The 24,877-nt window shown below is 40.4% G+C and overlaps 2 protein-coding genes across 2 annotated transcripts in view; one reads left to right on the top strand and one right to left on the bottom strand.

Annotated features, from left to right (window-relative positions):
- Positions 1 to 24,877, bottom strand: part of LOC133623968 (uncharacterized) — a 289,936-nt gene that overhangs the window by 89,787 nt on the left and 175,272 nt on the right. The window lies entirely within an intron of this gene.
- Positions 1 to 24,877, top strand: part of LOC133623527 (uncharacterized) — a 45,450-nt gene that overhangs the window by 12,210 nt on the left and 8,363 nt on the right. The window contains exons 4-7 of the mRNA XM_072916107.1: positions 3,979 to 4,471; positions 16,053 to 16,060; positions 16,197 to 16,350; positions 17,391 to 17,657. Of these exons, the coding sequence (XP_072772208.1) occupies positions 3,979 to 4,471; positions 16,053 to 16,060; positions 16,197 to 16,350; positions 17,391 to 17,657 (922 nt within the window). The remainder of the gene's footprint in view (positions 1 to 3,978; positions 4,472 to 16,052; positions 16,061 to 16,196; positions 16,351 to 17,390; positions 17,658 to 24,877) is intronic.

Raw genomic sequence — 24,877 nt, 5'->3', positions numbered from 1 at the left:
CTGAGGCAACCTTCATTATCGAACGAAGGTGTTCATCAGTCATTATATCTCGTATTCCACAGTCTTGGGGGCGTGTCTTACAGGTACTGCTTTTAACGTCCTCTACGAGCTGACATCACGTCCGCTTTCCATCCCTTCTAACAACGTGCCCGCCTAGTCACAAGATATAAGCAGCTCCTGTACGCACACTCATGTAAATGCAACGCATACTTCATCAACAGCAATACAGTTTACACTGAGAGTGTCCGTATAAGCAACTTTAACATTGTTAGAAATATGCGCCACACTCTGAATCCACACCAAACAAGAATGACAAACACATTTTGGGGGAACATCTGCACAGTAACACAACATAAACAGAACAGAACAAATACCCAGAATTCTTTGCAGCACTAACTCTTCCGGGACTACAATATACACCCCCGCTACCTCCAACCCCCCCCCCCCCCCCCCACCCCCCCCACACACACACACCTTGCAGCGTCAGGTTCCAGGTGTTGTGCCAGATAATGCACCCCCGGCGTCGAATACAACCCCTGACGGGAGTGTTATATCAACTAAAGCCCACACCTAAAGTTTGTTTGGATATTGTCATCCTGTCAATTGTTCCATTTAAAAATGTTGTCAGATCTCGCGAGAGAAACAAGCAACCAGCTCTATTACTTCTTCTTACTGACAGTTTGCAGCCATGACTTGAAAGGTTCATACTGCCACCTACTGGACTGTAGAATGTAGTGTGGGCCATAGGATGGAAGGAGGAAATCCTGTTAAGAACCTGTGGTGGGCAGCAATACACCTAAGATCATACTTGCCAACCTTGAGACCTCCGATTTCGGGTGGTGGGGGGGGGGGGGGGCGTGGTCGGTGGAGTGGTTAAGGGGGGAGGAGTATATTTACAGCTAGAATTCACCAAGTCAAGTATTTCATATATATATATATATATATATATATATATATATATATATATATATATATATATATATATATATATATATATATATGTATGTGATTTTCTCCTGATGATTGAGGGTACCCCCTCTCATGAAACAGGCCTGTAGTCTTGTGATTTTTTTTCCCCACACATACATATATTGCGCTCTACTACGGTATCGAGCACTATTTTTTGGATAACCTTATTAAGACATATATATATATATATATATATATATATATATATATATATATATATATAAGAAATACTTGACTTTCAGTGAATTCTAGCTATATATATATATATATATATATATATATATATATATATATATATATATATATATATATATATATATATATATATATATAAGATAAATACTTGAATTTCAGTGTTCATTTATTTACACATATACACACACATAACACTCATTTACTCATTGTTGAGTTAAGGGTTGAATTGTCCATCTTTGTTCTATTCTCTGTCTCTATTTTTCTAACCATGGTGAACACCCTCACTGATGATGCATTCTTCTTCGTCTCCTTGTTGTGTGCGCAGTTGTGCACTGCACTCTCTAAAAGCCGTAGATGTTATTGTCACATATGCATGTACAGTAGATGGCAGTATTGTCCTGTTTAAGAGTGTCACAACATTGCTGTTTACGGCAGACGAACTGCTTTACGGTAGACAAAAACGTGACTGCTGTTGTTGTGTGTTGTTGCCGCGCTGGGAGGAGGTTAATGAAACTGCCTAACAATAAACCCACATAAGAAACCAAGAACTCGCCCTCGATCATTCTACAGTTATAACGTGATTGGGCAGGCACGCTGTTTATATTGTGGGAAAGCGGACGTGAAAACAGGCTGTCGACACGTCACTCAGGTCCGCATAGAGCTGGAGGGGGCGTGGCCTCCAGCTCCGCCTGAATTTCGGGAGAAACTTTGTCCCGGGAGGTTTTTGGGAGAAGCGCTGAATTTCGGGAGTCTCCCGGAAAATCCGGAAGGGTTGGCAAGTATGACTTCTGTTTTACACTTTTGGTATTCGGAGTATTTTCTGTCTCCGTCGTTTTATGGCAGCTAATAGGTCCGGATTCATCCATGGTTCAGAGCGGGCTTTGATCTTGACTGTTCTCACGGGAGCCATGTCATTTAGTATCTTGAGGAACGCTGTTTTGAAGCGATCCCAAGCAACATCGACCAGGTTGCTCGTGAGCACAGGGGACCAGTCCCACTTATCTAATTTTAAGTTGAAATTATCACTGGAGTATTTTTTAAGGGATCTGGATTGGGCTGTTATGTGGCCATTGGCTTTGGGTTTAGCTATTTTGCGGGTGCAGAAGGTTAGATAGTGGTCGCTAAGACCACAGATCATGACCCCACTATTCTTTATTTTAGGCCGGTCTGAAGTGAGAATGAGATCTATGGTTGATTGGGTGGAATCACACACCCTTGTAGGTAGTGTTATTAGTTGGGAAAGACCATTTAGATTACAAAACTTGCTGTAGGATCTGAACACAGGCGCATCTCTGCGTTGAATATCTGTGTTCAGATCTCCAGTTATAATTTTCGCCACGTTGTCTGCCCCAGCCAAGCACTCCTCCAGAGCCCCATAGAAATCACTCTGATTAGGGGGTCTGTAAACAGTCCCTATCAGTACTGGCTTAGCGTTTTTAAATTTGATTTTCGCCCACACAGATTCAAGGTCATTGTGGTTAAGATCAGTGCGAGTTATGTATTTTATATCCTGGTGAATATACATACAAACGCCCCCACCATGTTTATTCCTCTCCTTTCTGATAACCGAAAAGTTTTCTATTTCTATCTCTGAGTCAGAAACACTTTGATCAAATTTGGTTTCAGAGAAACACAGGATTTTTACCTTCGTGTTGAGGAACATTTCTCTGATTTGGTCGAGTTTGGTTCCAGAGAGGCTGTTCACATTAAGGTGGATGATGTGTAGTCCACTGGAACCAAAAAGAGCATCAGAGTCCGCTGTGTAGTGGTACTGTCCAGAAAAGTTGTTGGTTGTTTTTGAAGTTGAAGTTGGAGAGCAGTTCAGTTACCGTATTTTCCGCACCATAAGGCGCCCTGGGTTATAAGCCGCGCCTTCAATGAACGGCATATTTCAAAACTTTGTCCACCTATAAGCCGCCCGGTGTTGTAAGCCGCATCTAACTGCGCTAAAGGAATGTCAAAAAAACAGTCAGATAGGTCAGTCAAACTTTAATAATATATTAAAAACCAGCGTTCTAACAACTCTGTTCACTCCCAAAATGTACGCAAATGTGCAATCACAAACATACGTATATCAACATGGACAGAGCTGCGTGAAAAAAGCCACCCGGCCTCTTCGCGTAAACTTAAACTTACCTTAACCACTCGCTCATCTTTTCTTCATCCATCCCTTCGAGTTAGCTTTTATGATGATGCCGGCTGGAAAGGTCTCTTTTGGCAAGGTCTTCCTTTTGAATATCACCATGGGTGGAAGTTTCTGGCCATTAGCATGGCAAGCTAGAACCACAGTGAAGGATGACTTCTCATTCCCTGTGGTGCGAATATTCACCGTACGTGCTCCCGTTGTATCCACAGTGCGGTTCACAGGAATATCAGTTGCTGTGAAATAGTAATCCGTGTGCGGATGGAGAGATTGCGTCTTTTCATGAACCGGATACCTGTCGCTTAGTAGGAGCCATTTTGTGGTCTTTACAGATGTAAACACACAAAGGAAATGAAACGTACGGTGATATCCGTGCGCTTTTTCTTCTTCTACGCGGGCGGGTGGTTGCTTACAGTAGAAGAAGAAGCGCTTCCTGTTCTATGGGGGCGGGTGCTTACCTTGGCGGTTGCTTGCGTAGAAGAAGAAGCGCTTCCTGTTCTACCGGGAAAAAAGATGGCGGCTGTTTACCGAAGTTGCGAGACCGAAACTTTATGAAAATGAATCTTAATATTTATCCATATATAAAGCGCACCGGGTTATAAGGCGCACTGTCAGCTTTTGAGAAAATTTGTGGTTTTTAGGTGCGCCTTATAGTGCGGAAAATACGGTAGTTGTTTGGCTGGAGCTGCTTAGGGGAGCAGGAGGAGCAGGAGGGAGAGAAGGGAGAGAGAGGCATATTGATCTTCATCCAGGTGAAGGGGGAGGGGCAGAGTTGGAGAGGGGGGGGGCAGGTAGAGGGGGTGGGGATGGATTTCATTTTCGCGGGGTTTGGTCTGTTTGAAAACAAAGAAAATGGAAGTATGAAGGAGCCCCAATATCCTGTGTATGCCGCGGGTCCAAACGCCGCGTCCTTGACCGTCAGGGACCAGGGAAAGGCCGCGTGGACCCCCGCCACACCGTCTCCACTGCAGACCGGGGTGTCGATGTCGACAGTCAACTCGTTGACCACCGCCGCGCTGCTCGTCGCCGTGCCGTTCGCCGCCGTGCCGTTTTCCGCCGGATCGCTGCCTTCACCGATGTCTGAGTCGTCCTCCACCGCCGCCGCCGACCGTGTCGATGAACGGGGCGAAGTCCTCCGTCGAGCCGCCGATCACTGGACCACAGGTGAGCTTGAGTTGAGATGAGCAGATAGGAGGTCCCGCAGCTAAGTTAGCTTCAATGGCGTTGCTAGCAGTAGCATTGCTAGGCTTCGCCAGGCGGGACAACATTAACCGTGTGGTTACAGGTCCAGGGTTGAGTTCAGTGTCTCCTGAGAGTAGAAGTAATAGTAGTATAGAGTAGTATAGAGTGTTGGGTTAGTTACTGAAAACCAGTAACTAGTTACAGTTACTAGTTACTTTATTTCAAAAGTAACTCAGTTACTAACTCAGTTACTTACACCAAAAAGTAATGCGTTACTGTGAAAAGTAACTATTTAGTTACTTCTTCTACTTTTTGTTTTTAAAGCTCCCATTAATGCCCTTTTAGCCTTCATTTCAGTACTGTTATTGCACTGGAGAATAATACAATGTGTTGATCAACTTGACATGCATTTGCATCACTCAACTCTGCTAAGCAATGTGCTCTACATACAACACACAAAGACAAAGATATGTTTCAAAGGGCCAATTTATTTCAGGCCAGAACAAATTGGCAAAACTATTTTAAATAGCTGCAACATAACATACATAAGTAACAAACAGCATAATAACACTAACACTAACACTAACCACGTTACACCCAGATTCCGAACTAACAAAGGTCTTAACTCATTCTCTTTCTATGCCACTTCAATATGGAATCCACTCCCAACAGGTGTAAAATAAAGGGCATCTCTATCCTCCTTCAAAACCGCACTAAAAGAACACCTCCAGGCAACTACAACCCTAAACTAACACCCTCCCTTCCACATAATACCTCTTCGGATTGTAAATAATCAAATGTAGACATTTTTTCTTATACTTTCTGATCTCTCTCTCTGTGTCCACTACTTGCTGTACATATCCTACCAAGTCAGTCCAATGTCCATTTCTCTGATGATACAATTGTTGATGCTGATTGTTGATGACTGAAGTGTTGATACCAACCAAACCTAACCCCCCCCCCCCCCCCCGTCCTCCATATCCCACACCCCGGATTGTAAATAATTCTATGTATATACCCTGATGATTATCTTGTGTGATGACTAGGGCTGCAGCTAACGATTATTTTTCTATCGATTAATCCATAGATTATTTTTTTCGATTAATCGGTTAATCTATAGATTATTTTTTTCGATTAATCTATAGATTATTTTTCCTTTTACCGATTATTTTTTTTATTTAAAATGAAGAGGAAAAAATAAATGTAGGCCAGTTTTTTCAAAAGGCATGGCTTTTATTTACAAAAAAAAAAGTATGGCCACTCAGTCAACATTGACAACAACATGACAAAATATTCTGTAACAATGTAAACATTTAAAACTTTTAACATTTAACAAAATTAAAAGTAGCTTATTTGCTTTTTAATGTGCAAATATAAAAGTAAACATCCAGTGCAAATCTTAATATTCTGGAATAGTATAAGCATTTAAAAAGTAAAAGTATTGCTTATTTTGCTTTAAAATGTGCAAAAATAAAGATAAACATCCAATACAAAAAAGTGCAAAACGGAAATATTCTGAAACAAGTGTAAACATTTCAACAAAAGTAAAAGTATTGCTTATTTGCTAAAATGTGCAAAAATAAAGCTAAACATCCAATACAAAAAAGTGTACAGTGTAAACATTTCAAAAAAAGTAAAAGTATTGCTTATTTTGCTTAATAACACAACAATGATAGTATGATTAAAGTGAAAGTTAATTGTTGGTTTGTACATAGTATATGTAACTGTTAATGTTGTAAAAGGTATTTGCACAACTAATTAACATTAGCGTTTGTGACACGTCTTGTGCCGTGGGGTTCTTTCAGGACCGACAGACTGAACGCCAGACGGCTTTGCCAGGTTTACAATCTTTTAATTTTACACAAAGTCTTTTCTCTTCCAACTCTTTTCTCTTTCTTTCCTCGCTTTTCAGCTCCTCTTCCTCGCTCGCTCGTCGTCCCCTGTCTCTTGCGGCGTCGCTCCCGGCGCGCCCCGCCTCGCCGCTCGCTCGCCGCCGCCGCCTCTCCACAGCGTTAAAGAGGAGCGCGTCTTTGTAAACACTGAACAGGCACGCCAAACGCGCCTCTCAGAGCAAACGGTGCTTTAGTTTATGAATTTACAACGCAGATACAAATGACACATTCATGTTTTTGTGTAATAATGACAACGTATACGCACGCGGACGATTGACTTGTTGATGGTGATGGCAAGAACGCTGTCGGGGGTTTTCTTTTCAAATGTTCGTTCATAGCCGTTGTGCTGCTATGATAGGCCATTTCCGCTCGACACAGTGTGCATACAACAACATTATTAGGCCGTTTATTGAAATACTCCGACACTTTTGACGACTTTTGGCGTGCTTTTTTCCCCTCGCTCGCATCGTCTGCTTTGCGCTCCGCCATGACAGTAGTGTGACGTAAATATGCGACGCGCCGACGCACAAAAACGGCGTCGACGTATTTACGTAACCGATGACGTCGACTACGTCGACGCGTCGTTTCAGCCTTAGTGATGACTGTATTATGATGTTAGTATATATTTGATAGTGTATATCTGTATCATGAATCAGTGGACCCCGACTTAAACAAGTTGAAAAACTTATTGGGGTGTTACCATTTAGTGGTCAATTGTACGGAATATGTACTGTACTGTGCAACCTACTAATAAAAGTTTCAATCAATCAATCAATCAATCAACAACATAGCTGTAAAGCTGGCTTCACCTAAGGAAGGCACACGTGACATACACAGAGCCTAACCAGGCAGATTTGAATTGTTGTTTTGGGCAGTAGACGGGATCTTTGATCCAAGACACAACTTACATTTAACTAAAATGTTATTTTCTTTGTGCTCGACAAAAGAAAAGAAGTGAGAATATCTCATACTTGCCAACCCTCCCGAATTCCAGTGCCTCTCCCTAGGACAACCATTCTCCCAAATTTCTCCCGATTTCCAGCTGGACTTAAGGCACGCCCCCTCCAGGTCCGTGCGGACCTGAGTGAGGACAGCCTGTCGTCACGTCCGCTTGGCCAACCAAAAAGTAACCACAGAACACTATACCGTATAGTCGTATAGTGTTCTGTGGTTACTTTTTTGTTGGCCAACGGTTTACGTTGTATTGCGCACCCCCCTCCCCTCCCCCCCCTCACCACAGCCAGACACACACACACAGAGAGCGCAGAGGAAGAATCAGAAGCATGTCATTGCTTCGCTGCCATAAAACACGATCAGATCCTCAGTTTCTAGCCGATACTACATAAAAAATAACGTAAAATAACGCAGTAACGCATCATGTAGTAACGGTAACTGAGTTACTGAATATAAAAAATAACGCGTTAGATTACTAGTTACCGCCGAAACTAACGCCGTTACAGTAATAATTTCTGACATAAAAAGCAAATACGCCACCACATTAAAAAAAAAAGCTAAATTAAATCAATAGACATTGGGGATGCAGCATACAGCAATAATAACACAGAAATGTAACTCATCAGATCAGAAGTGAATCAGATATTGTACACGTTTCTGTTGTGAATAATAAAGGATTCATTTTAGGCTGCCTCTGAATAATAGCATGAAATATTCCAGCACCTTCATAACGTTTAGTTATACTAAAGCGTCACTCAAATCTATATATATTTATATAGTTTTATCGGGCCCGGCTACATTGATCCATCATGAAACCAACCTGAGATATGTCTGTCCGTTACGTTTATTTCCGAATTGGTAACCATGTGCCGGAGATACATTATCAGCGTTGCAACAAAGGCAGGGCCGGCCCGAGGCATAGGCCGTATAGGCAAATGCTAAGGGCGCCGTCCATCAGGGGGCGCCACGCCCCCTCCCTTCCCGTATCATGACTCTTTTTGGACGTCACTACATCAAAACATCAACACAAGATGCCAAAACTGTCAGGTGCCCAGGGAAGAAAAAAGAGAAAAGAAGAGGAGGAGAAACGAGAAAAAGACAGAGGTAGCAGGTAGGTAACGTATAGCCTACATGAAATTATTTGTCTGTTACAGAATGTGATAGTAACCTGGCTTTTTAGCATTAAGCTAATGTTACATGATTCGGCAATTGCTAATCAATAAATAGCTAGTTCTGTTTTAACGTCGGGTTAATATTGTGGAGGGGGCTAAATTGTTATGGAAAATAATAATGTAACGTTAGGTAATTACAGTACTCCCACCTTACATTCCTCAGGGACATTTCTTTTTTTCTTTAGTTTATTTCGAACATGAACACACTTACATCATAATACATCACACAATTTCACATCATTTCATTGTACATCATGCCCGAAAAGGAGTAGGAAGAAGCAAAGCTTATTTAATCCTACCCCTTTCCCACTTCAAAGCGTTTACAAATATATAGAATCATTTACTGACCTTTTTATATAATAAAATAACATCTATGAATTAGTATACAACAGTTTTGTAATATGTAATTAATAAATTAATTCAGTCATTATTAACATACTGAGATGAAGAATATCTTATTTTCAATAAGGTTGAAAGTATTTCTCATAATTCTTCTTCTTTGTACTCTGTAAGCACTATTATTTTGAACAACCTCTTAAACTGGATCATATCAGTACAATTTTTAAATTCTTTACTTAATCCATTCTATAATTTAATTCCACATACTGATGTGCTAAAAGTTCTAAGTGTTGTACGTGCATATAAATGTTTGTATTAGATCTTTTAAGCAGGTGTTTTTTGTTTACATTGTTATTGCCTTCTGGTTAGCTAATGTTTGCCCTGCAGGTAATCGTCACTTTTCCACCCCTTTATATATTAGGTATAGTTGTAAGTAAAAAAAAAAAGGTCAAAGACAAAGCTATTCGGGTTCTTGTGAGTATATACACTTCACTGCCGATGTGGGGGGGGCGCCACCTAAAATCTTGCCTAGGGCGCCAGATTGATTAGGGCCGGGCCTGCGTTTAGTTATACTAAAGCGTCACTCAAATCTATACATATTTATATAGTTTTATAAATTGATCCATCATGAAACCAACCTGAGATATGTCTGTCCGTTACGTTTATTTCCGAATTGGTAACCGTGCGTTTTCTCTCTCAAAACGGAGTCAAATGTGCCGGAGACACATTATCAGCCCCGCGTTGCAACAAAGGCATAACGTTAACGTTACTCACAAAAAAGCTGAACTCATGAATGCCTGTTGCCACTATGGACTTAAAAAGTTACGTACAGTGAGTTCTTCCCTTCATTCATGGCCAGGCCCGGCCCTAACCAATCTGGCGCCCTAGGCAAGATTTTAGATGGCGCCCCCCCACATCGGCAGTGAACTGTATATACTCACAAGAAACCAAATAGCTTTGTCTTTGACCTTTTTTTTTTACTTAAAGAAAGCAAATTAACAATCAGAATAGTTAACAAGATTAAAAAAAATATATGAATAAATAAATGAATGCAAAAAATAAAAAATTAATATATGAAATACAATATTTTTTACATACATATTGCTTAATTAACATTAATGATGTGCACTTTAACAACTAGGCTTACAACTATACCTAATGGGTGGAAAAGTGACTATTACCTGCAGGGCAAACATTAGCTAACCAGAAGGCAATAACAATGTAAACAAAAAATACCTGCTTAAAAGATCTAATACAAATGTCCCTGAGGAATGTAAGGTGGGAGTACTGTAATTACCTAACGTTACATTATTATTTTCCATAACAATTTAGCCCCCTCCACAATATTAACCCGACGTTAAAACAGAACTAGCTATTTATTGATTAGCAATTGCCGAATCATGTAACATTAGCTTAATGCTAAAAAGCCAGGTTACTATCACATTCTGTAACAGACAAATAATTTCATGTAGGCTATACGTTACCTACCTGCTACCTCTGTCTTTTTCTCGTTTCTCCTCCTCTTCTTTTCTCTTTTTTCTTCCCTGGGCACCTGACAGTTTTGGCATCTTGTGTTGATGTTTTGATGTAGTGACGTCCAAAAAGAGTCATGATACGGGAAGGGAGGGGGCGTGGCGCCCCCTGATGGACGGCGCCCTTAGCATTTGCCTATACGGCCTATGCCTCGGGCCGGCCCTGCCTTTGTTGCAACGCTGATAATGTATCTCCGGCACATGGTTACCAATTCGGAAATAAACGTAACGGACAGACATATCTCAGGTTGGTTTCATGATGGATCAATGTAGCCGGGCCCGATAAAACTATATAAATATATATAGATTTGAGTGACGCTTTAGTATAACTAAACGTTATGAAGGTGCTGGAATATTTCATGCTATTATTCAGAGGCAGCCTAAAATGAATCCTTTATTATTCACAACAGAAACGTGTACAATATCTGATTCACTTCTGATCTGATGAGTTACATTTCTGTGTTATTATTGCTGTATGCTGCATCCCCAATGTCTATTGATTTAATTTAGCTTTTTTTTTTAATGTGGTGGCGTATTTGCTTTTTATGTCAGAAATTATTACTGTAACGGCGTTAGTTTCGGCGGTAACTAGTAATCTAACGCGTTATTTTTTATATTCAGTAACTCAGTTACCGTTACTACATGATGCGTTACTGCGTTATTTTACGTTATTTTTTATGTAGTATCGGCTAGAAACTGAGGATCTGATCGTGTTTTATGGCAGCGAAGCAATGACATGCTTCTGATTCTTCCTCTGCGCTCTCTGTGTGTGTGTGTCTGGCTGTGGTGAGGGGGGGGAGGGGAGGGGGGTGCGCAATACAACGTAAACCGTTGGCCAACAAAAAAGTAACCACAGAACACTATACGACTATACGGTATAGTGTTCTGTGGTTACTTTTTGGTTGGCCAAGCGGACGTGACGACAGGCTGTCCTCACTCAGGTCCGCACGGACCTGGAGGGGGCGTGCCTTAAGTCCAGCTGGAAATCGGGAGAAATTTGGGAGAATGGTTGTCCTAGGGAGAGGCACTGGAATTCGGGAGGGTTGGCAAGTATGAGATATTCTCACTTCTTTTCTTTTGTCGAGCACAAAGAAAATAACATTTTAGTTAAATGTAAGTTGTGTCTTGGATCAAAGATCCCGTCTACTGCCCAAAACAACAATTCAAATCTGCCTGGTTAGGCTCTGTGTATGTCACGTGTGCCTTCCTTAGGTGAAGCCAGCTTTACAGCTATGTTGTTGATTGATTGATTGATTGATTGAAACTTTTATTAGTAGGTTGCACAGTACAGTACATATTCCGTACAATTGACCACTAAATGGTAACACCCCAATAAGTTTTTCAACTTGTTTAAGTCGGGGTCCACTGATTCATGATACAGATATACACTATCAAATATATACTAACATCATAATACAGTCATCACTAAGGCTGAAACGACGCGTCGACGTAGTCGACGTCATCGGTTACGTAAATACGTCGACGCCGTTTTTGTGCGTCGGCGCGTCGCATATTTACGTCACACTACTGTCATGGCGGAGCGCAAAGCAGACGATGCGAGCGAGGGGAAAAAAGCACGCCAAAAGTCGTCAAAAGTGTCGGAGTATTTCAATAAACGGCCTAATAATGTTGTTGTATGCACACTGTGTCGAGCGGAAATGGCCTATCATAGCAGCACAACGGCTATGAACGAACATTTGAAAAGAAAACCCCCGACAGCGTTCTTGCCATCACCATCAACAAGTCAATCGTCCGCGTGCGTATACGTTGTCATTATTACACAAAAACATGAATGTGTCATTTGTATCTGCGTTGTAAATTCATAAACTAAAGCACCGTTTGCTCTGAGAGGCGCGTTTGGCGTGCCTGTTCAGTGTTTACAAAGACGCGCTCCTCTTTAACGCTGTGGAGAGGCGGCGGCGGCGAGCGAGCGGCGAGGCGGGGCGCGCCGGGAGCGACGCCGCAAGAGACAGGGGACGACGAGCGAGCGAGGAAGAGGAGCTGAAAAGCGAGGAAAGAAAGAGAAAAGAGTTGGAAGAGAAAAGACTTTGTGTAAAATTAAAAGATTGTAAACCTGGCAAAGCCGTCTGGCGTTCAGTCTGTCGGTCCTGAAAGAACCCCACGGCACAAGACGTGTCACAAACGCTAATGTTAATTAGTTGTGCAAATACCTTTTACAACATTAACAGTTACATATACTATGTACAAACCAACAATTAACTTTCACTTTAATCATACTATCATTGTTGTGTTATTAAGCAAAATAAGCAATACTTTTACTTTTTTTGAAATGTTTACACTGTACACTTTTTTGTATTGGATGTTTAGCTTTATTTTTGCACATTTTAGCAAATAAGCAATACTTTTACTTTTGTTGAAATGTTTACACTTGTTTCAGAATATTTCCGTTTTGCACTTTTTTGTATTGGATGTTTATCTTTATTTTTGCACATTTTAAAGCAAAATAAGCAATACTTTTACTTTTTAAATGCTTATACTATTCCAGAATATTAAGATTTGCACTGGATGTTTACTTTTATATTTGCACATTAAAAAGCAAATAAGCTACTTTTAATTTTGTTAAATGTTAAAAGTTTTAAATGTTTACATTGTTACAGAATATTTTGTCATGTTGTTGTCAATGTTGACTGAGTGGCCATACTTTTTTTTTTGTAAATAAAAGCCATGCCTTTTGAAAAAACTGGCCTACATTTATTTTTTCCTCTTCATTTTAAATAAAAAAAATAATCGGTAAAAGGAAAAATAATCTATAGATTAATCGAAAAAAATAATCTATAGATTAACCGATTAATCGAAAAAAATAATCTATGGATTAATCGATAGAAAAATAATCGTTAGCTGCAGCCCTAGTCATCACACAAGATAATCATCAGGGTATATACATAGAATTATTTACAATCCGGGGTGTGGGATATGGAGGACGGGGGGGGGGGGGGGGGGTTAGGTTTGGTTGGTATCAACACTTCAGTCATCAACAATCAGCATCAACAATTGTATCATCAGAGAAATGGACATTGGACTGACTTGGTAGGATATGTACAGCAAGTAGTGGACACAGAGAGAGAGATCAGAAAGTATAAGAAAAAATGTCTACATTTGATTATTTACAATCCGAAGAGGTATTATGTGGAAGGGAGGGTGTTAGTTTAGGGTTGTAGTTGCCTGGAGGTGTTCTTTTAGTGCGGTTTTGAAGGAGGATAGAGATGCCCTTTATTTTACACCTGTTGGGAGTGGATTCCATATTGAAGTGGCATAGAAAGAGAATGAGTTAAGACCTTTGTTAGTTCGGAATCTGGGTGTAACGTGGTTAGTGTTAGTGTTAGTGTTATTATGCTGTTTGTTACTTATGTATGTTATGTTGCAGCTATTTAAAATAGTTTTGCCAATTTGTTCTGGCCTGAAATAAATTGGCCCTTTGAAACATATCTTTGTCTTTGTGTGTTGTATGTAGAGCACATTGCTTAGCAGAGTTGAGTGATGCAAATGCATGTCAAGTTGATCAACACATTGTATTATTCTCCAGTGCAATAACAGTACTGAAATGAAGGCTAAAAGGGCATTAATGGGAGCTTTAAAAACAAAAAGTAGAAGAAGTAACTAAATAGTTACTTTTCACAGTAACGCATTACTTTTTGGTGTAAGTAACTGAGTTAGTAACTGAGTTACTTTTGAAATAAAGTAACTAGTAACTGTAACTAGTTACTGGTTTTCAGTAACTAACCCAACACTCTATACTACTCTATACTCACATTCTGTAACAGACAAATAATTTCATGTAGGCTAACGTTACCTACCTGCTACCTCTGTCTTTTTCTCGTTTTTCCTCCTCTTCTTTTCTCTTTTTTCTTCCCTGGGCACCTGACAGTTTTGGCCGTTTTGACATCTTGTGTTGATTTTTTGATGTGGTGGCGTCCAAAAAGAGTCTTGATACGGGAAGGGAGGGGGCGCACCGGGCGAAGGGGGGTGGCGGGGGGGGTGGTTGTAATGTTGTAACAAATAATATTTCTATTAAATAGGCTTTACTTTGCATTTTAATTAACGTGGGATTATTTTTTGTATTTAGAAATAATAGTACCAACTTTTTTTTTTTTTTCTCCAACATTTGTGGCACTGGCGTGGCGCCCCCTGATGGACGGCGCCCTTAGCATTTGCCTATACGGCCTATGCCACGGGCCGGTGTTGTGCCGGAAAACGCACCCCTGCCATAATATGCACCCCCTGACGCGGGAGCGCGCTTACGTCACTCGGTTGCATCACTCGTCTCGAAAAGTATATCTAACTCGGCTGTTGGCTGAAATAGCCTCTTTTAAATCGCCTCTTTCGGCATAAAAAAGTACATAAAGTGAAATAATCCAAGTTTTCTTTAATTGTGCTTTACTTGTGGATGAATTAAAAATTGTGAGCATTTAATGATTTCGCCGTCATTCAAGTGGCTGAAATCGCCTCTTTCGGCATAAAAAAGTACATAAAGTGAAATAATCCAAGTTTACTTTAATTGTGCTTTACTTGTGGATGAATTAAAAATTGTGAGCATTTAATGATTTCGCCGTCATTAGATCAGATAAGGCGAAAACAACCAATTAATATTGGAATATTTGCTGTCCCGAAAATGTAGAATGACGGCGAAATCATTAAATGCTCACAATTTTTAATTCATCCACAAGTAAAGCACAATTAAAGAAAACTTGGATTATTTCACTTTATGTACTTTTTTATGCCGAAAGAGGCGATTTAAAAGAGGCTATTTCAGCCAACAGCCGAGTTAGATATACTTTTCGAGACTTTTCGAGACGAGTGATGCAATCGAGTGACGTAAGCGCGCTCCCGCGTCAGGGGGTGCATATTATGGCAGGGGTGCGTTTTCCGGCACAACACCGGCCCTGTTCATGGCTCCAACATGTTTCCTTTTCAGGTGCTCCTGAAGCAATGTTGTACTTCCGTGCCATTTTGCAGGAAACGGTCTTCTTTGAAGTCTTTAAAGTGAAGTGTTGCCACACTTTTGACGACTTAGGTCGTACACTTTTCTCCATTGAAGCAATAACCTGAAGATGTTTCTCCGCTGAACTATCCGTACTGTTTTCCTGCGCCATTTTTCGAATTTTCCCAGGCAAAGGAGACGGCGTCGTCACGTGAGCTGCACATGACACATCATTGGCTAGCTTACGCCACCTCTTGAGACGTAGCCTCAGCGCCGCCCAACCTCCCACATTCTAAAATACATTATAAAAACGATTAGCAGCAAAGACAAAAAATATCATGAGTGTAATATTCATTCTGTTTTTTTTTCTTTCCCTATGCTACTGTCGTTTCAAAACATTGTTAAATATTTTTACGAAAATAAGTTGTATGACTTTGTTCTGAAAATGTAAAATTGACAAGTTTACTTTTATTTTCAGAATAAGTAAATAGTATATAATAAAAAAAGTTGTACCGGGGGTGGGGAGCTGGTTGTACTTGTTTCTCTCGCGAGATCTGGAAAAGAGCTGGCTACTTGTTTCTCTCGCGAGATCTGACAACACTGCGCGCGAACCAAACACGGCGAGGATAAAACAAAAATGGCGTCTGACGGTGAAGACGTTATTGCAGTCGTCACAGTTCAGTGTTCTTAATCTGTGCGTCCATGTACACATATATGTCCTTTATTACACTCTAGTAAATAGAGTAAACATCGTTAATAACTGTTCGCATCCGGTTATATTAGTCTGAGCGCACTTTGATGCTTCTCGAGCTAGCTTAGCTTGCTAATTAGCTTAGCGTGTTAGCTGCTAACAAAGAGAGGCGGAAGTGATGAAAACACATCGCTAAGCAGAGATCAAGTGTGAGTGTAAAGTGTTGTGATTGTGTGAAAATGTGCGAAAGAACGATAGCAGAGTACGAGGAGGAACTTTGTCCAACAAAAGAGGAGAAGGAGCGACAACATGAAAAACATCAAGTTGTGTTACACAGAACAGGTTTGTTTACTTCTTACTCTCACATCTTTACTAACTTTATATTTATTATTAACACTATTCTTCAATAGATTGTCTATAGGAAGATGAATTGTAATGTGAGGATGATGCACTGATTGTTTTATGTTGTTCATAAAAACGAGACAATATTTATGAGAGGTTGATGTTCCTCTCAGTGTGTAACAATGTGTATCAACATGTTTACACAAAACTCACACAGTCACCGGGGGAATATTCCAGAGAGCAGGTTAAGTGCAAACTCCTCGAGAGTTTTACCTCCAAAAATAAGAGAGGTAAGACAAAGTCAGAGTCAGTTACCATGGTAACTGATGCTGTAAACCTAGCCTGCTAGCTGGCAGGTTTGACAAGTTATTTATGTGTGTAAAAGCTGTACTGACCTGTTATTTCCTTCATATTGGTGCAGCCATTAACCTACTACAACACCTACTACATCCACCTACTCAGTGGCCTAGTGGTTAGAGTGTCCGCCCTGAGATCGGTAGGTTGAGAGTTCAAACCCTGACTGAGTCATACCAAAGACTATAAAAATGGGACCCATTACTTCCCTGCTTGGCACTCAGCATCAAGGGTTGGAATTGGGGGTTAAATCACCATTAAAATTATTCCCAGGCGCGGCCACCGCTGCTCCTCACTGCTCTCTTCACCTCCCAGGTGGGGGTAATCAAGGGTGATGGGTCAAATGCAGAGAATAATCTCGCCACACCTAGTGTGTGTGTGACAATCATTGTTACTTGTAACTTTTTAATGTGGCAGTGATTGTGGAAAAAACAAAGCCTGATCTAAAGATGACATCTTGATCTCAAACCAATTGGCCGTTCATTATTAAGTGAAATGTCTTATAATTGCTTAAATTCGTCTTTAACCAAGCAACACTATGTTTTATCCAGTTACTCGATTAATGGAAAACATTTCCAGTAGAACACTTGATTAATAAAATGTTCAATAGTCACAGCCCTATATTTCATGTACAATTTAATATTTAGCATGTAGGAGTTAAAATGTGTTTTGTTTGTGTCCTGTAGACATCCATCAACTGATTGGACACCAAGAAGAATGTCTCCCTCATCTGCAGGGGGACAGTTTCACTTTAGAGGATCCACAGCCCTCACACGTTAAAGGGGACGAGGAGGATCCACAGCCCCCCTATTTAAAAGAGGAAGAGGAGGGAGAGTGTCCTGTAGGGCAGGAGGAGGCTGATCTCAGCAAGTTTCCACTGACTGTTGTCTCTGTGAAGACTGAAGAGCATGAAGACAAAGCACCTGAGTCCTCACAGCTTCATCACAGTCCAAGTAAGCACAACATCCACATATCATCTAATACAATGTTTGTGACACATGTTCATCCGGGGGCCACATTTATGACTAAAGATGGAGATATACTTGCTTTTTAACACGTCCATTTAAAAATGAATGCTCATCAATCATCAACAGTGTAATTGCTGGGGTGTAACCATGTGACCTAGAGGCCGTCCTCCTTACCTCACGTGGTCAAATGAAGGCAAACATTCAATATGGCTACTGTTTATTTACCTTTAGCAGCACATATGTCAGCATATTTCAAAGGTTTAGTGGTGAAGATTAGGGATGTACACCAAGTACCATTTTTTTAGTACTGGTTCCTAATTATGTCGTCCATGAGGACCGTGAAGATTCTGGACTAACGACACGACTGTTTGTATTTTTAATTCCAGCTGACTGACGTAACTATGACACGTTGTCACATTGAGTTCAGCTGCCGCTGCTACACATTAACATCAGCTTTGAATAATGACAAATAAGGAAGCAACCACACGCAAAAGATTGATGTGTGTGTTATTGACAAGAAGATGACATAACTGCATTTCACCTTGCACTGCACACATAGTTGACTTCTTTAAGACTTCAAATTAACAGCTGTTGATAAAAGACTTCCCTGCTCTGAGATGTTACAGAACATCATGTTGGACGTGTTCAACCTCTTGTGCTAATAGGAATGCTATTTAAAATGCCTTTTTCCACTTTTTTATTTCCACAATTTACATGTAGTACCGATAAGCGTACTGATAAATACTGGTATCGATAAGGAGTATCAATTAGGGCAGTGGTTCTCAACCTTTTTTCGGTGATGCACCCCCTTTGAACATTTTTTTAATTCAAGTACCCCCTAATCAGAGCAAAGCATTTTTGGTTGAAAAAAAAGAGATAAAGAAGTAAGATACAGCACTATGTCATCAGTTTCTGATTTATTAAATTGTATAACAGTGCAAAAATATTGCTAATTTGTAGTGGTCTTTCTTAAACTATTTGGAAAAAAAGATATAAAAATAACAAAAAATGTGTTGAAAAATAAGTGATAAGTGATTCAATTATAAATAAAGATTTCTACACATAGAAGTAATCATTAACTTAAATTGCCCTCTTTGGGGATTGTAATAGAGATCCATCTGGATTCATAAACTTAATTCTAAACATTTCTTCACAAAAAAAGAAATCTTTAACATCAATATTTATGGAACATGTCCACAAAAAAATCTAGCTGTCGACACTGAATATTGCATTGTTGCATTGTAATGAATGGAATAGCCTACTTGATTTGATGTTCAGTTTATGAACTTACATTCATATTTTGTTGAAGTATTATTCAATAAATATATTTATAAAGGATTTTTGAATTGTTGCTATTTTTGGAATATTTAAAAAAAAAAATCTCACATACCCCTTGGCATACCTTCAAGTACCCCCAGGGGTACGCGTACCCTCATTTGAGAACCACTGAATTAGGGTATCATATCGATAAATGCTTCCTACTGAAGATACAAGCCAGATATCTTAAAAAAATATATTCAATGTTTATTTGGATTTAGTTACTTCTCTGCTGTCCAGCAATGTCTCAATCAATCTAGTTTATTAGTACTAATTAGCAAAGTTTTCTTCTCTTTCTAAAGTCTTTCTTTTGACAGCCCCCTCGCGGTAAAGTTGTCCGAGTGCAAACTATTTGTGACTGATAAAACTTTTCGGCGAATCAAAAAAACAGTCAAAGTCGGCCGTTCTGTTCGTCAGCTGAAGCTCCAAGTTTCCAGCGATGGTCTCAACCCGCCTCATTACAGTGCTTCGGGAGAGTGACACGTTCTCAAATGCGCCCCCCTCTGCTCCGGGCATATCAACGCAAAAGAGTCCAATAAGCACTCCTTAATAAACTCTCTGTCAGAAAACGCCTTACTTTTTCTGGCGATTTTGTGAGGAATGACGAAACTTGTCCTGACGGCTGCATCTCTGCGGGTGTGAAATTTGGCAAAAAGTCCTTGTTGGGTTTGCAGTTTTATCATCAGCCTCCCTTGCGCGCTCTTCATCAGACAGATTCCGGTATTTTTCCTCGTGCTTTGTCGTGTAGTGGCGATTCAAATGATATTCTTGAAACACAGCAACCTGTGTACCACAAATTAAGCACACGGCTTTACCTTTAATTTCTGTAAAGAAATACTTGGCAGTCCATGTCTTGTTGAAAACACGCCATTCGTCATCAACTTTTCTTTTTTTAGCGTGAGCTGACATCTCGGGGGTAAGCGGGCATCACTTGTCGCTGTGCACCTGCACTCACAGGTTACACACGGACATGCGTCCATAAATAACACTTTTCAAAATAAAAGCAGCACAATTGTATTGCACGCACAACATAGATGTTTTTTTGTTTTTTTTAATTTTTGTAATTTGTGATTGCCGCTGTTTATATTCACTCACAATCATGCACACGCATACGTCCACACGGAAGTAATACAAATAACGCTTTTCAAAACAAAAGCAGCACCGTTGTATTGCACACTCAACATAGATACTTTTTTAAATTTATTTTGTAATTTATGATTGGCCTTAGGGCTGGGCGATATATCGATATACTCGATATATCGCGGGTTTGCCTCTGTGCGATATAGAAAATGATTATATCGTGATATCGTGATATTGGAGTATACTTTCTCACGCAGTTGCTTTTAGCTGCGGGCATTACACTACAGGCGTTTCTCACTCTTTCTAGTCTCTCCTTCTCACAGGGGCGTAAAACAAGCCCACCTTCTTACATACGTCACATACTGTCACGCGTGTAGCGTCATACGCCCTCGACCAGCAGAGAGGTAGCAGCATGGCTAACGTTAGCTGAGGCAGGTGGTACAAGCGGAGTGGTGCGAGTGACAATACAAGAGAAGGTGTGAAACTGATCACAAATGGAGGAAGAACAATTAATGCCCCCCCAAAAAAAGCACAGAGTCCATCATCTGGCGGTAGTTTGGCTTCAAGCGGGAAGATATTCAGCAGACAACAGTAATATGCAAAGTATGCAGCAGAAGCGTTGCTACAAAAGGTAGCAGCCAACGTTCCCTCTAAGGTGCGCGCCTGCGCAATTGCGCACTGCTCAAGCGTCCTCTGCGCACAGCAAATATACCGTATTTTCCGCACCATAAGCCGCCCCGTGTTATAAGCCGCGCCTTCAATGAACGGCATATTTCAAAACTTTGTCCACCTATAAGCCGCCCCGTGTTATAAGCCGCATCTAACTGCGCTACAGGGAATGTCAAAAAAACAGTCAGATAGGTCAGTTAAACTTTAATAATATATTAAAAACCAGCGTTCTAACAACTCTGTTCACTCCCAAAATGTACGGTAATGTGCAAATGTGCAATCACAAACATAGTAAAATTCAAAATAGTGCAGAGCAATAGCAATAACTTAATGTTGCTCGAACGTTAATGTCACAACACACAAAATAAACATAACACTCACTTTCTGAAGTTATTCTTCATTCATAAATCCCTCAAATTCTTCTCCTACGGTGTCCGAATTAAAAAGTTGGGCGAATACGGATCCAAAATGGCCGGCTCCGTCTCGTCGAAGTCATCAGAGTCAGTGTCGCTGTTGTTTTTCCAGCAGTTCCGTGAATCCTGCCTTCCGGAAAGCTCGGACCACAGTTGAGACCGAAATATCCGCCCAGGCATTTACGATCCACTGGCAGATGTTGGCGTATGTCGTCCGGCGCTGTCTCCCTGTCTTAGTGAATGTGTGTTCGCCTTCGGTCATCCATTGTTCCCACGCCGTTCGCAGTCATGCTTTAAATGCCTTGTTGACACCAATATCGAGCGGTTGGAGTTCTTTGGTTAATCCACCCGGAATGACGGCGAGTGTTGTATTTGTGTACTTCACTTGTTTTTTGACACCATCTGTGATGTGGGCGCGCATGGAGTCGTATATCAACATGGACGGAGCTGCGTGAAAAAAGCCACCCGGCCTCTTCGCGTAAACTTCCCTTAACCACTCGCTCATCTTTTCTTCATCCATCCATCCCTTCGAGTTAGCTTTTATGATGACGCCGGCTGGAAAGTTCTCTTTTGGCAAGGTCTTCCTTTTGAATATCACCATGGGTGGAAGTTTCTGGCCATTAGCATGGCAAGCTAGAACCACATTGTGTCGCTTAGTAGGAGCCATTTTGTGGTCTTTACAGATGTAAACACACAAAGGAAATGAAACGTAATACCCGAGCGCTTCTTCTTCTATGGGGGCGGGTGCTTACCTTGGCGGTTGCTTACCGTAGAAGAAGAAGCACTTCCTCTTCTACGGGGAAAAAAGATGGCGGCTGTTTACCGTAGTTGCGAGACCTAAACTTTATGAAAATGAATCTTAATATTAATCCATATATAAAGCGCACCGGGTTATAAGCCGCACTGTCAGCTTTTGAGTAAATTTGTGGTTTTTAGGTGCGGCTAATAGTGCGGAAAATACGGTATGCCGCGCACCAAATCAAATCCCATCTGAATTCTAAACAAAATAAACACATTTATTCTGTATATAATTTGCAATGCAACTCTGAGTGACAGTGACAACAAGCGGCCCTAAAGGTGTTCGTCAACACCGTTCAATTATTGTAACGTCTATCGAGATGCTTCGAGGACAGGAATTATATCCATCACTTTATTGAGCAAAACTGTTTATATTCGGCCATAACCGCACCAAAACATGACTAAAAAACGAATCATTTTCTGCCGTACAAACCAGGCCAAAAGCAACTTGTCATCTGTCACCAACACGCATACCACTAAGCCACTGGTGCGTTTATGGCCACACAAAAAGTCGGACAACTCAAACACCACACAAAGTTACACTATGACACCTCAGTCATATGTGTGCTTATTCTACTTTCATCTATTATTAATGTTAATCATGGAATGCTGTTACTAGAGAAAGTTACAGGAATGCACACTTCATCCTATGCTTACATTTCATTGTGCAACATGAGGATGTTTAAATGTGATCTCTGAAAGGGGTACAAAGGATTTCCAAAGCAGGACCCCCACCCAGACATATTGTACAATACTAATCCATAGCTTATGAAAAACAAGATTTATTTTATTTTCATTACAAGTGGGCCAAATCACTAATATTCCAAAAATAATCTCATGAAAATGACTCCTCTCATTTGAGTGTTATTATAAAAGATTGGTTTGAGACAGGTGTGCTGCTGGTATTGCCACGTGTGATGTTCACTGAATGCTCAGGGAGTTTTTGTGTTTGCTCACACACATGAACAATTAGAGGGAACATTGGTAGCAGCACTACTAATTTGTTCTTTCATTTAAAAAGTCACCCGCGAGAGAATGAAGAGTGCTTGAAACTCCGCACGTTAACATCTCCGGCCGGTGCCACACCCAAAAAAATGCCGAAACAACCTGCACTGACAAATGAGCCTGATCAATACCATATGAAAAACATAGTCACAAACACAAGGAGATAACGTCCGCCGTAACTTATTACATAGCGAAGGACATGGCCCCATAAACATCATCTATGCAACATTTTGACCAGAGAACCACCATTACATGTTATGTAGACCACAAGGAAGCGTTTTACATTTAGAAAAATAATAATAATATGACTCCTTTAATGCGCCCTAATATATGCATCAAGTGTTCATTCAAGGCTAAGGCAAAATATCCAGATATATATCGTATATCGCAATATGGCCTAAAAATATCGAGATATTAATAAAAGCCAATATCGTCCAGCCCTAATTGGCCTCACGCTGGCCGGACAGGGACGCACAAAGGGCCGGATGTGGCCCACGGGCCACAAAATGCCCAGGTCTGCCCTAAAGGGACACAGGGACACATTTTTTTTAAGATATGTATCTGGTGCGCACCAGATAGCTTCTGGTGAAAATGCCAGTTCAGGAGTTAATTTGGCTGTATTTCCAACTAGGACTTTCCCCCATGTCCCTTTAGGGGTGTTGTGGCAAAATGTGAATGCCTGCCAAAAATGTATTTCCTTCGTGGGGCGCGCAGAGCTCGCTGAACCTGCATTTTTGGCTTGGTCTGTCCACAGCGGATCACTTTATCTTCCTGGTTATTGTATCGCTACGTGTTTGACATTATTTAAGACTTTATCGTGCTCGGAAAAGGACAGTTTGCCTCTTCTGTGGTTTTGATGAGATTTAAAGGAGTGTTGTTAGTCCCATGGTGATGTGATAAAACCTCTTTCTTGCTTGGAAGATACACACAATTGTAACTGTTATTTCTTCCCGCACATAATAAATATGTACAACGTGTTTGGATGTACGGTATTTATTTATGTAAAATTGTCATTAAATGTAATATTGCCTGAGAAAAAGTGATTAGGCGTAATATTTTTATATTTACACATCGCATATTTACACACGCATATTTTACTAGAATACCCTTATGAGCATTACATATATCAAAATCAAGTACCTACTGTACTGTTTACTTGTTGAAATACCCTTTTTAGAACAAATATCTACCCAAATGGCCACTTTGTTGCTGCCAAAAATGTATTTCAAGTAATATTTTAATATTGGCACATCTTATCTCTGCATATTCTGCTACCATATCCTTATGGGCATTACATATATATAAATCAAGTACCTACTGTACTGTTTACTTGTAAAAATACCCTTTTTGGAGGAAATATCTACCCATATAATTTATATGTGTATTTATAATATAATATAATATAATATATGTAATATACATGTATATGTATAAGCATGTATATATATATTATATGTTTTATATTATATGTATTATATATTAATGTAACTTGTTCTTAAAAATAATAATTATTTATGTAGTGTTTGTGTATATATCTGTATACTGTATATATGTATGTGTGTGCGTGTATGTATGTATATATATATATATATATATATATATATATATATATATATATATATATATATATATATACTGTATATATATATATATAACTCAAAGACCTTTATGAAAAGTACAACTCGAGGACACAAAGAGGCAACGTGGGTCCCCCCTCCAATGGGCTCACCACTCATGGGAGGGGTCATAGAGGTCGGGCGCAGTGTGAGCTGGGCGGCAGTCGAAGGCAGGGCACTTGGCGGTCCGATCCTCGGCTACGTAAGCTAGCTCTTGGGACGTGGAACGTCACCTCGCTGGGAGGGAAGGAGCCTGAGCTGCTGCGCAAGGTGGAGAAGTTCCGGCTAGATATAGTCAGACTCACTT

The sequence above is a fragment of the Nerophis lumbriciformis genome, linkage group LG26 (genome assembly GCF_033978685.3).
Source record: "Nerophis lumbriciformis linkage group LG26, RoL_Nlum_v2.1, whole genome shotgun sequence".
Classification (NCBI taxonomy): Eukaryota; Metazoa; Chordata; class Actinopteri; order Syngnathiformes; family Syngnathidae; genus Nerophis; species Nerophis lumbriciformis.
Note: the sequence above shows the minus strand (reverse complement) of the source record. Positions and strands in the feature narration are given on the sequence as shown.